Genomic DNA, 13,820 nt, shown 5'->3' on the forward strand with positions numbered 1-13,820 from the left:
TCATCAAAAACAAACCCCTGGTCCCCATGTAGTTTATATGTGAATGAGGGAGACTGACATTAAATGAACATGTAAGTGCCATGGAGAAAAGTAAGTTAGGAGCAAGGGCATCATCAGACTCCCCAAGCTGAAGCAATTATTTAGCTTGAAACAAATAGGCGTTATTTATCAAACACTGTGGCACAGACTCTGGGGGATACTTTGGGGCTTGCTGTTAAGGAGCTTATTTATAGACTGGCTGGAAAACAAAAATCCTACACATGTAGGGAACCATGGGAAAACAATGAACTGCAGTGCCAACCACGTGTCATATGTGCCTGAGGGTTGCTCAGAGGAGACCGAGTACTGATGCTGGTGGTGAGGTGGGCGTGAATATCCCCACCTGCCTTCCTATCCAGGAACCAAGGAGGGAACTTGCTTAGGGACCCATTGCCCGCCCTTACTTTGCAGAGGCTAGTTCATACCCTGCAAAAGCAGAAGCCTTGGACGCCTGTAAACCTCTTAAATCTTCTGAACGTGAATCGGGGCTTCTGAGAGATCGTGGCATGAGTCAGAGGCTGCTCACACCAGGTCATGGGAATACTACTTGATGGGAAATGCTTTATCTCTGTCCGACTCTTTGCCAAGTCCCGGCTCTGTGCAATGCTCAAGACCTTTGAAGGTAATTACCTCCCGGATGCAATTTTATTATAAATAAATAGCCTTGATTTGGAAAACACTGAGCGCATGCTCTGAAAGAACCGTGCAGATCCCAGCAAACAGATGGGAAATGCCACTGAGAGAGGGCTGTGTTGTAGAGGCTGGGGGTGTTTGGAAATACTGCTTCTGTTGACAGTCCCTCTCTGAAAAGGCACAGTGGCTTAGGAGTATGGAGGAAGACACCAACTTGGAGCTGATTGTGGATATGGGATAGGCAAAGAAATGGCTATTTGCCATTTGTCTGTTGCCTGTTTGGATCAAACAAGCCCAGAAAAGAGGCCAGAGACCAGCTTAATGCAATGAACTGAAATTCAACACAACATCCAGTGGTCTTTGATGTTGAACTGGCCATTTCGCTCCAGTGAAATGGGGACTTAGGCCATCCCATTGGGATTCAAACAGAATTCAGTGAATGCCTACTTAGGGGTTGGGTTCTTTAACACAGATTATGTCAAGACAACAACACCCTCCTCAGAGAGCTGGTGAGGAATGAGACGGTACACGTGCAGTGCTTGGCTGTGTCCTGTGTCCAGCTCTTAGTGAGCCCGGAAGAATTAGCCACTATCATTTGATCCCTGCGGCAACTTTGAGGTGGACGCCATTTCCTCCATACAATGAGGAAACCACTGAGGAGCAAGATCAGGATCTGAACCAAAGTCCACTATCTTTCCATTATGCAGCTTGGTTTAGAAGGGCCCTTAAGCTTTTATTTTATTTTTTTGTTAATCCTCACCTGAGGATATTTTTTCCATTGCTTTTTGGGGGGAGAAGGGGAGAGAGACACTGACTGGTTGACCCCCACATGCGTACCGAGGTGCCCTTGACTGGGAATTGAACCCTTGGCCCTTTGGCACATGGGCCGATGCTCTCATCACTGAGCCACACTGGCCAGGGCGGGCCCTTACGTTTTTAATTGTAAAAAATGAGAGGGTAGTGTAATGCCAAGGACTACGCCAAGTGTAAGGGCGATGGATCATGCCAACTGTAGTGGCCACTCAGGGCCAGGGAGGTTCACTCTAGATCCATACAATCCGAAGAAGACTGTGGAGCCAAAGGAGGAGACATCTCCTTTATTTGGCCCTGGCAGGCCAAGCACGCAATATAGACAAACCCACACTCTCGGTGGCAGCCAGCCGGGCATACACAGGGGACAAACCTGAACCCTGGGGGACAGACCAGACCCCTGGGGGACAAAACCGCCTTCTGCACCTCTGAAAGTCCTGGGCCAGTCTTATAAGACCTGAGACAATAATGGCTCTCAGCCAACGATGGGTCAGACATTAGTCAACTAACACAGCATCTGTTATGACTCTGCTATATCATGTTTACATAACTGGGGCTTGGCCTGGAGACGGTGGCGAGGAAGCCTGTATTTTCTGTTTCCCTGCAGTAGGAAAGGAACTTGAGCTCTAGAAACAATCGCACTAAGCACCCCTAAGGGATTTTCTGTAGAAAGTAGAAGTGTTGTCTCATTTATGAAGACAAGGGGATTGGGAAGGGTCTGGGACAAAGCCACACGGCCTTCTTTGCCCAAGCTCATTTCTTCTCATCTTATTGGTTAGGTTTCAGAGACACGATCTTGCCTACACACGAAGGAAAGCACAGTTCCCCAAAAGAAAACCAATGAAAAAGCCCTCAGCAGAAGTGATGGTCACTGCAGAAGAGGAATAGGAAGGACATTTAGACCCTCGGGAGGAGGCTCGAAGACAGATGGATGCATCACCTCTTGTGCACCTGGGAGCTGTTCCAACTGTTCTTAGTGCTCCCTGTGGCTTTCGCTGTTCTGGACCATACAGGTAGTCAGTGAATATGCGATCGTACGTTACGTGCCAGGATTATGACGGTGAGCAAGACTAACGTGGGGGAAGATAAGCCACACCTGACACATGGTGACAGGAACAATAGGGGGAAACACTGGGTGCTGGGAAGACAATTCCAGGATTAAGTCCAGCCCAAGAAATCAAACAATTTCCTCCCATCCGTGCATCCCAAGAGGCTTCAGTTCTGACTGTGCCATAGAGACATCACCTGGGAGTAACTGCAGCCATTCTCCTGTTTCTTCTACAGAATGTGTCAATACTAGCTCCTGTCCTGTCTTCATACATGATTTATTTCACTTTGGATTTCTTTGATTCTTGGTTAGCTCTCATTGCTATGCATTCCTAGGAAATCTAGGGGGAAAAAAACCATCAGAAAGTCTCATCATAATCTGATCCAAGTGGCCATTTTACTTTATTTTATAGCTTGTTTTTTTTTTAAAGCTAGAACCTCAAGATTTAAGACCAAAATATAAATTCTAAATTGCACTGTGTATCAGGAACTAGTGTTGCCTGGCTCTCTGAAGTTCAGTCTATTATTTTGGAAGAAATTCAATAACTTTGGCCCGAGGCCAGTGAATGTACCACCTCTCCCAGACTACTCAATTTTGGACAGTGACATCAGTGAGAGATTTCTGTTTTTTTTAAACATTTCACATATTAAGGGAAATGTTAGAGATAACTCTGTCTGAAATGCAAGCAATATTAGGAGCTTGAACAGGAAGGACATAGCTAATTAGTGTCTAGGAAATGAGATAATCTCTTTTATAGAATCATCTGATATTGAGGAAATAAGGAATTTACAAAGGAGGGGATACAATGAAATTAACCAATGAGTGAGCCATCCTTTGGGATCAGTAACCTTTAGACCTGGACCTAACAACAAAGCTGTGGTAGGCAAATGTATCAGGGCTGACCTACCTACCCAAGAGTTTGTTCCCTCTAAGAATAGTTTTTTACCCCATCAGACTCAACAGGCTATAATCCCAAATTAAGAAGTGAAAGAATCAAGGTTGGAGCAAAGAACCACTCATGCATAAATGTTAGAAACTACCTACTTTTATATGACTGAAGGCCAAGACACAAAAACCCCACAACCAATCCCTGCCCCCCAAATCTAGCTCTTATCGCCACATCCCAATAAGTCAGAGATCCATTTCATATCTCAAGAACACAAAATGGGGTAGTTGTCAGAATAACAATCATGTCTGCTTATTTCAAAAGCCCAGCATCCAACAAAGGCCTGGTAATACAGAAATCAAATGTGTACTTCTCAAACTTCATCAAATTGTACACACTTCAAATTTCTGCATTTTAATTACATTTAAATTATACCTCAATTTAAAAAAACATGAAAAAAGGTACATTATCAGATTCTGTAGCTATATGAAACTAAATAATTTATATCTATTGTCCTTAACAAGGTCAAAAGCAGGAAACAAGCAGAGGTTATTTAAAAAAATGTGTCTGAATTGCCTAAACAGACTACAATTCTCTTGGATCATTAAAAGGACTTCTTCAGTAAGTGATGGCACCCCACACCCTCAAAACCTTAGAAAAGAAAAAAAAATTCTTGGAAAGGTGAACCAGGGTTGATTTTTTTTCTTTCTTATTTTTTTCCATTATTTTTCAAATAATCTATAAAATAGTTTTAACTTTGTCATCAATATGAAAGTCATGTGCCCTGGTCGGTGCGTCTCAGTTGGTTGGGCATTGTCCCATGCACCAAATGATTGCCGGTTCCATTCTCGGGCAGGGTACATGCCCCGGTTGTGGGCTGGATCTCCAGTGGGGGGCGTGCAGGACAGGAGGCAGCCAATGGATGTTGTGCTCTCACATCGATGTTTCTCTCTCTTCCTAAAAATCAATAAACTATTCTTAAAAAAATAAATAAATAAAATGAAAGTCATGCATATTCATCCTAACAATCAAGGATTTAGGCTCTTTCAGTTTAAGCATTTCATGGAGGTGCTGGTGGTGCAGGGTATTAGACCCATTTATTCAAAATCCAGCTGAAAAACAAGTAAATAAAAAGTCCTTGTCCATCTGGAGATTTTAATATATTTATTTGAAAACCAAGTTCTGTGAAAGAGCACACTAAATAGTCATATATCTTCTCTTCAACCAAAGACTTGGAGACAGGGTTCTTCAGGTCGGCGCAGAGGCAATGATACATGCAGTGAATAGCAGGTCTCAACATGAACTTCCTCACAGGCATTTCCAGCACGAGCCTGGACAACCTTCTTCAGATGAGCAATGAGATCCTGAGGAAGGGAAGCCAGGGTCATTCTTTATTTTAAAAACATTTTGTTGTCTTTTAAACTACTAGCTGTTGAAGTCTGAAACTAGCCCTTAACTCTGCCTATGCAGTCCTAATATAACAGTTTGTGCTAAGATAGACTCATTTTCAAACTTCTATTGGATTGAATATTTTATCCTTTTGAAAACTAACAAGAATCTAATTTCCAACTAACAAATTCTAAGCCATTTGTAGTAGCTGCCTTGAAAGACTTAATCAGGGGTTTCAGTCAGGTGTGTGAAAGAAAGGAAGGAGCTAACTCAAGTCATTCTGCAGAGACTGAGTGCTCATGGTAGGAATACTGGCTGCAAAAGCTGAAGAAACCATCATGGTTCCCTGAAAGAGAAGTTCTCTAAAAGAGCATTTTCAAGAGCAAGTTTAGATAGCAAGGAAGTGAGTATAAATTACCCTCTCTCAAAGGTCCAAACTGTCTTTCAGAGACTTGAATATATTTTCCTACTAATGGCAGGGTTTCTGCTTTAACATACACCTCACATTTCTGTAAAGCTTTCATTAACTGCTAGTTAGTGTATAACACTCGTGCTAGATCTGCAACCTGACAGTAAATGTATTTTTCTCTTGTAATAGATGATACTGTTCTTATTTTCTTTAAAGAGTTGAATAAATTCCTATTCGTTTGACAATATATTTGAACTAGGGTGGAATTAGGGAACCTTGCTCATACATCTCCAAATATGTGAAGATGGTAATTTTAATGGTCATTAAAAAAATGGGGGACATATGAATGACAATTTTATGAAATTAGATTATTCCAATATTTTGCATCTGAAGGCCCCCCCCCCCCAACATTGTTAGAATGCTGGCAGAATAAGAATCTTTTTCAACTGGACAAAGCTGTGTGTTATGGTCTAACTGACCCAAAGTACCTATATGCACTTTGTCTTACACACACTAGATGTTCAATAGTTTCACAGAATATATGAATGTTAAGGCTTTTAGTGCCAAAGGTATTGCCAAAGGAAAGGGAGAGAAGAATCAGTGAGAAGTCCAGACCTGTGCTATTCAAAGTGTAATCTATAGACCAGTGCTGGCCCACAAACTGTAACGGATCTACAACAAGGAGCTTACACCTCAACATAAATCAGCTGCATCGTTGAGCAAACTGTCAGTTTAGCTGACTTCTTTTGGGGTGAGGGGGAAGCAAGGCTTTTTCGAAGAAAGAAGTACAGAGCAGATTTACATTCTGAAGCAAGCTCTCTACCTCCTCACAAACCTATAAAAAAAAGTTTACAGACCACTGTACACTATAGGGTAGAGTCAAAGAAAGCAAAGGGAATTGGTGGTTAGGACTGCAAGAAGTCAGAAGGGGGTGGGGCGGGTGGTGTTTAACCCCTTCAGGTGAACAGGGATTAAGCACAAAAGAAAAGAAAAAAGTGAGACAATGTCCCCGCATAAAACTTTTGTGAAGAAGTGACAAAGAGCTTTCCCTGGAGGCACAATTCTGTTCCACACGCACCTCGGGCCCTTAATCATCGATATACTCAAAGGGCTCTGGGGGTTCCGGCTCCTGCTCTTCCTCCTCGATCTTCGGGCCGTGGGCTGCCACTGGTTCCACCAGCTCTTCAGCGTCTGCACTGGTGTCCTTCAGAATGATGATGCCTCCGATGGAGAGCTGTCAACACAGGCAGGGAACACAGAGGCATGAGTGCCACTCATTCCAGACTGCTCCAGAGTCCAGAGTGGACATTCGAAAAGTGCTATCTTAAGACTGCCTGAATAATCTGGAAGCAAAGAACTGGGACAGAACTACACTTTACTAGGCAAGTCAGGAAACCTAGCACTTGTGCCTCTGTGACGCTAATCTGCTGACTTAGCCAGACTGTTCAATGTAAGAGAAGGCTAAGATCTTCCTGACCTATTCTTTCAGGTTAGTCTAAGGCCTGAATACAAACGATAAAGATAATTGTAATCTATAAGGAGTATTTGCAAACAACCCAGTGGCTCTGGAAGGTAGCACAAGTGGTACTGCTCTATTTGGATAATTCGTCTCAGTTTAAGAATAGCGTTCCCCAGTACTAGCCTCAGTTTGACTGCAGGGGTAATGTTTACTGTCCAAATATGGTATTTTAATACTATATTCTACTACCACACCTTGCTACTTGTGGTCAGGGACCAGTAGCATCATTATTACCTGGGAGCTTGTTGGAAATGCTTAAACTTGGCCTTACCCTAGACCTCCAGAATCTGCATTTTACCAAGATCTCCAGGTGATTTGTATGCACATTAAAGTTTGAGACGCACACTAGTCTCATAGTAGATACTTTATTATATGTGAGAAAACCATCATTTTGGTTTTCTACAAATCAAAAGCCCAGCAATTTCAGAAAGACAGAGAGAACTTAAATACAACTGATATCTGAGTGTTTTTCACTTTGATCTACAAATCCTTGTGATGTAAGACAATGAAGAAATAGCAATTCTATTAAGCCCTCTCCCAAACACATTGGAAGCAGGTAAATTCAAACACCAGACTCTGGTGTGCTAATCTCATTCTATTTGCTTGCCTGTGTGAAAGGAAATGGACAGCTGCTCTCTCTGTAATTAAATCAGTCACCAGAGGCAGGGCACATCTGGAAAAACATATTTCTACCAAAGCACATTACTGGGAAGGAAAAGAAGCACAAGAACATTAACTAAATGATTCGCATACGTATAAGCATCTCTGCAGTTGACCCTAATCTGATTTTTTACTCATCAGGACTCTGCCCTGCCACGCTATAGAACTGTAGTGCCTTCATGAATTTCTAAACTATCTCCCTTTTCTCAACATGCATACACATTAATCTATAACTTTTGCCCTTAAAAAGCTTGCTTTTCTTAAGAGGAGCCATTTTATGAATAGACCCTGCCTTTACTACCAATATTCACCCAAGAACAATCAGAGTATGTGGTCACTGTCCTAATCCTCCATCGCCTAAAAGTTTACTCAAATCTTCTAAAGGACCAAATTGAAATGCATGTTCTATTAAACAGAAGAAAATAACCATGTTCACAAAAGGATAGCCTACAGTTTGGAAAATGGCTCCAGGTTATAACTGTACTTATTTCATGCTTAGTGAAATGAAACAATCCAAGTCAAATCTTGCAGTATAATCAACATATGGAAAGAACTATTTATAGCTACATGGCTTAGGCTTACTAATGCGTTAAATGTTAGCTCTTATATTTAAGTCTTTAATCTATTTTCAGTTAATTTTTATATGAGATAGGGGCCAATTTAACTCTTTTGCAGGGAGCATCCAGATGCCCCAGCATCAGTTCTTGAAGACTATTCTTTCCCCACTGATGGTCTTAGCATTCTTGTAAAAAAATCAACTGACTATATCAATGTATGGATTTATTTCTGGACTCTCAACTTAATTCCACTGATCTATATGCATATCTTATATCAATACCACACAGTCTTGATTACTATAGCTGTGTAGTAAGTTTTGAAACTGGGAAGTATAAGTCTTCCAACTTTGTGTTTGCTTTTCTTTCAAAACTGTTTGGGCTATTCTGGGTCCCCTGTGTTTCCATATGAATCTGAGGATCATCCTGTCAATTTCTATGGTCGGCTGGGATTTTGAGAAGGACTGTGTTGACTATTAGATCAAATGGGGAGTATTGCCATTTTAATAATATTAAATCTCCCAGCTCGGCAGGGCCTGCCTCAGCTGTTGAGCATCGACCTAGGATCCAGGCGATCGGGGTTCGATTCCCGGTCAGGGCACATGCCCAGGTTGCGGGCTCGATCCCGTCCGGGGTGTGCAGGAGGCAGCTGATCAATGACTCTCTCATCATTGATGTTTCTATCTCTCTCTCTCCCCCCTCTCCTTTCCTCTCTCTGAAATCAATAAATATATATTAAAAAAAAAAAAAATCTCCCGACCCAGGAACATTGATTATTGATGTGCAGTTTTCTTTTCTTGTGAGTTTTTTGTCTGGTTTTACCATCAGGGTAATACTGGCCTCACAGAATGAGATGGGCAGTGTCCCCTCCTCTTCCATTTTTTAGGAAAGTTTGTAAAGGACTGGTGTTAATTTTTCTTTAAATGTTTTAAAGAATTAACCAGTGAAATCACCTGGCCCTGAGCTTTTCTTTGTAGTTTTCTGATGATTAATTCAATCTCTACTTGTTATAGGTCTATTCAGATTTTCTATTTCTTCTTGAGTCAGTTATAATAGTGTGTGTTCTTCTAGGAATTTGATTATTCAATTTGTTGGCATACAGTAATTCATAGTAATTGCTTATAATAATCTTTTTTATTTCTGTTTGGTAGTAATGTCCCCTTTGTTCCCTGATTTTAGTAATGATTCTCTCCCCCCTCTTTTTTTGATTAAAAAGGTTTATTTATTTGCCATATATAATAAAAATAATTATAACAATAACCAATTACAGGGTGGGGCTTACATGAAACATTCTGCCTTAGAATAAGTTAAATGGCATGACAATCCTTTTCTAATTGTAAAATTCAATGCTCCAAGTAGTTGTGTATTAACCTATTACATTGTTTAATCTCTGCAACATTCCTATGAGCTAGGGATGATAATTTTTACTTTACAGTAGAGGAAGTTGAGGCAGAGAGAATTTAGTATGTGACCTGAGGTCACAAAGACTGTAAGTGGTAGAATCAGGATTCACACTCAGGATGTCTGGCTCCAGAATCTATGTTCCTAATCACTATCCTGCATTAGGAACTTCTATGGGGTAAGCCTTTGGTAGATGAAGGGTATTTAACAGGGTTATAGAAAGAAAAGTTCCCCCACACCTATGTGGAATGGAAGAAAATGTTCTCTCTTTTGCTAAGAGATTTATTAGGCTAAAGAGCTTTTTCCAATGCTTTGGAGATTTATCATTTCCTATCAATATTATATTGTCCTATGGATTAATATCCGTGTTTATATAGCGAAGGGCCATCAGTAACTTACTGGTTTGAAAGGCTGGTATCTACAGGTCTCTGGCATAGTCAGAACCTTCAGCTGGGCAGGCATAACTCGGGCTGGGTTATCCAGTAACTGGAAGTTTGGCTCAGGCTCTTTTTTCTTCTCTTTTTCTTCCTTTTTCTCTGCCTCATCCTAGAAAATATAAAAAAATAGCCCAATAAAGGTTCACTTCTGTTCCATATCACTGAATAATGTTTGGTAAGTTTACTGAACAACTATTAGGTACAAAAGGTAATTAGGATTAGATACAATACAGGTACAACTAAAGTAATATCAGACTCAGAGGAGGGAGGGGGTGACTCTGTTTGGGGGTAAGAATGGTATTTAACTTGGTTTAAGAGGGTGAGAGGTTTTTCAACCACCAGAGATCAGAAACAAGGGCCTACATAATAAATGGCCCCCTTTAGTTGTCATTCCCTCCAAGAACCCATTCCTGACATGTACCATGAAACAGTCTGCTCTCCCCATGAAACGAATGTACTTTCTACAGTCCTTCCAATTACACTCGCACGAGTCTCTCTGTCTGAACAGCCCCATTGTTTAAAGGAAGCCGAGAGCAAGGCACAGTAATGGGCCACCGAGGAGGAACCTGAACGTGCGGGACGAGGAACCACCCCCGACCCCCACGCCGCACCCACCACTTCCATCTTCTCCTCCTCCTTCTTCTCCTTCTCCTTCTCCTTCTTCTTGGCCTTGGCCGTGATCGACAGCACGGCCGTGGAAACCTGGGGAGCAAGCAGAGGAGATCACTGTGACCCCTGGTCCACATGTAAACATCAAGTCCGGAGAGAACTCAGGCCTACAATACTATTCTGTTTCCTCAAGCAGGGCATTTACTTGCATAATTACTACTATGGTCATCAGGTAAAGCTTTAGTCCTTAGAGATCTGTGTCCAATATAACTCTTTTAAAAAAATTTGCACTTAACCCTGGATGTGGATTTGCTACCATGAGCTTCTGAAAGAAAGAGCTGAGTTCTGTACCCACTATTACTTTACAGGGGAAGCACTGGAAAACACAAATTTCCCCCACACTTGGCTGTGAAGTATTCTCACTGGCCTAGTGCCTACACTGGAAATATGCAGTGGGTGAGTAATTAGTCTGGAATTATCCTCCTTGATGGGTCTCACTGAAATCAAAGCTGAAGCCAGGACTGTGAAAGGCTGAGCAGTAATGATTTAAACTGACTTTGTTTCAGACCCTAAACGGGAGGGTCTGAAATATTAGGGTCTGAATGATTAGCTGATGAAACAAGATATTGTCATTATAGGATATTCATCACCCATCACCCTCAAATTAGGTCAATTATTTAATTTTCCCTATATACACAAAAATTTACAGCAAATAATCAACAACTGGCTAATATGAAACGTTATCTTGAGAGAAAGAATCACTTTCCTAAACACAAGGTATCATACACAGTAATTTTACTGAGAAAACTTCAGCTCTCTCATTTACCAGTTTGATTTAACACATATCAATGAGTGTCCTCATACACTGTTGGTAGGAGTACAAATTGGTTATATCCATTCTGAAAGGAAATTTAGTTAATACCTATAAAAGTAAATAATGTGCATTACTTCTGATCAAGCAATTCCACATCTAAGGTCCTAACCTATAGATATACTGTACATGTGCATAAATATACATGTATAAAGAATCTTGTTCCAGTTTCATTTGTAACAGAGATAAATTTGAAATAACCTTAAGTGCCTACCAGATAAGGAACTAGCAAGACAGATAATGATATACATATAAAGGGATGGCTTTGCAGCTTTGGAAAACATAAAATCCATATCCACTGAAGTTTTAAACATAAATTATTTAACTGAAACCAGTAAGAAGCAGAACAGTATTAGAGAATGATTCTATTTTGTGGTATAAAAAGTACTGATATATACAGAGAAAACATTTGAAGAATTCACAAATTGTGATTTCTGCTATACGGGACTTGAATGACCAGGAGAGATAAGGGGCTTTTACTTTACAGTCTCATATGGTGTTATATTTTACCATAAGAAGTACCACTTAAGAAATACCTAATTTAGAATATAAAGTACTAAAAGCAGACCCACGTAAAACACTCATAGCTCCCGTGTGAGCGCAGACGCTGTTGGAAGGAGTGAGGAGCCTACCTTTTCCTTTTCCTTCTCCTTTGGTGCCTCCAGAGGGGCAGGATATGCAAACGTGGATGGTTTACAGTTTGATTTATACTGAACTTTCGGCATCTGAAGAAATAAAAGAATTTCCCTCCTCCATTAAAATAATCAATATCAAGACTAAGTATTATATGCTCTTAACAAGCATACAAATGCAAAGGGATGCCAGAAGTTTCAATCCAGGCATCGCTTTATCTTTTCTCTACTGACCATGCACCCTGTGCAGTGGGTCAAATCCCACTTATGTATGAGAATCGGATAAACTATTACCTTTTTTCTAGAGTGTTATTGGATTATCCAGCCTGCATATCTAACTCATATCCCTTCCCTGTACCACACTAAAAACCTATACCAGTTTGTATAGTTTCCACACTAATAATCACACCTTACAAGACTCTAACATGAGCCTAATGGAAAAGTCAGCTTCACATCACTTATTGAACAGGTTTAAAGTTCTCTAGTCTGAATTTTTCTGTTTACTAAGTTTGCATTGATAAAGAATGATCATAAGCATCATATATACTAGGACAAGAAATCTTGTCTTTCCATCCCACTTTCATTGTAAAGAATGGAAACAGAGATCATAAAATTGTGGGCCAGAGGAAAAAGTCTGTAAGATTCTACAAGACGCTTAACCACAATGTTGAAGGTTAGGGATTGAGAAACCAAAAGGTTCTTGTTTTGAGAGCTAGAACTGCTCAATATTTACACATGTGAGTAACTAATACTGAAAATTAAAGGATAATTTTCTGAACAGCTATACAGAAAAAATCAATTCAATGAAATACTCAATCTTTATCAGCCATTGTTCTGCCTAAAATTTTTCCACTCTGAAAACTTAATGGAGTATTTAAACAATAGTGCAGGCCACAGGTAAGAGTTATTTACAGGTCAAAAAGGTCTCTGAGAGGATGGGAGAGTAAAAAGGTGATGGAAGAGCCATAGGACTGAGAAAGACTTAAATACAAGCCCTATTTTTTAAAAAAGGATGGTATGATGACAGGGATAGGTCCTTGACTTAAGTGACTAGTTTCTGTCAGATTCCCCGGGTCCTCACTGTTGGTCTTGTTTTCTGCCACTACCAAAGGGATATTTCTATTTTGTTTTTCCCTTTAGTAATAATCCCTTCCTCCATCAAATACTCTAGCATCAAATTACTCTGAAACATGTCCTTGTTTCAAATCTTCACTTTTTTAAAAAATATTTTTAAATTTTATTTTTGTTTAAAATATTACAGATGTCCCTTTTTCTCCCCAATGACATGTTCCACCCCTCCCCCTCCCCCATCCCTCTCCCCACCATTGTCCGTGTCCTTGGGTTGTGCATATATGCACATAAATTCTTTGGTTACTCTCTCCTCTTCCACCCCCTCGCCCCCCTCCATCCCTGACATTCATCATTCTCATCTATGCTTCCATGTCATTGAATCTATTCTGTTCATCAGTTTATTAAGTTCTTTAGATTCCACGTATAAGCGAGATCATGTGATATTTGTCTTTCACTGCCTGGCTTATTTCACTTAGCATAATTTTCTCCAGGTCCATCCATACTGTCCCAAAGGGTACAAGATTCTTCTTTACAGCTGCATAGTATTCCATGGTGTAAAGGTCCCACAGCTTTTTTATCCACTCATCTACTGATGGGCACTTGGGCTGTTTCCAGATCTTAGCTATTGTAAACTGTGCTGCTATGAACATCGGGGTGCATATATTCTTTCTGATTAATGTTTCAGGATTCTTAGGATACATTCCTAGGAGTGGAATCACTGGGTCAAAAGGCAGTTCCATTTTTAATTTTTTTGAGGAACCTCCATACTGTTTCCCACAGTAGCTACACCAGTCTGCATTCCCACCAGCAGTGCAATAGGGTTCCCCTTTTTCCACACCCTTGCCAGCACAT

At 40.6% G+C, this 13,820-nt stretch overlaps 1 protein-coding gene across 1 annotated transcript in view; it reads right to left on the minus strand.

The window, feature by feature from the left end:
- Positions 1 to 4,565: 4,565 nt before the first annotated feature.
- PSMD1 (proteasome 26S subunit, non-ATPase 1) overlaps positions 4,566 to 13,820 on the minus strand; it is a 74,245-nt gene continuing 64,990 nt past the window's right edge. Inside the window, exons 21-25 of the mRNA XM_016204679.2 lie at positions 11,898 to 11,990; positions 10,401 to 10,487; positions 9,748 to 9,894; positions 6,293 to 6,448; positions 4,566 to 4,780 (exon numbers count right to left, since the gene is read on the minus strand). Of these exons, the coding sequence (XP_016060165.1) occupies positions 6,302 to 6,448; positions 9,748 to 9,894; positions 10,401 to 10,487; positions 11,898 to 11,990 (474 nt within the window). The 3' untranslated portion in view covers positions 4,566 to 4,780; positions 6,293 to 6,301. The remainder of the gene's footprint in view (positions 4,781 to 6,292; positions 6,449 to 9,747; positions 9,895 to 10,400; positions 10,488 to 11,897; positions 11,991 to 13,820) is intronic.

This window comes from Miniopterus natalensis, chromosome 8 (assembly GCF_054644295.1).
Source record: "Miniopterus natalensis isolate mMinNat1 chromosome 8, mMinNat1.hap1, whole genome shotgun sequence".
Lineage (NCBI taxonomy): Eukaryota > Metazoa > Chordata > Mammalia > Chiroptera > Miniopteridae > Miniopterus > Miniopterus natalensis.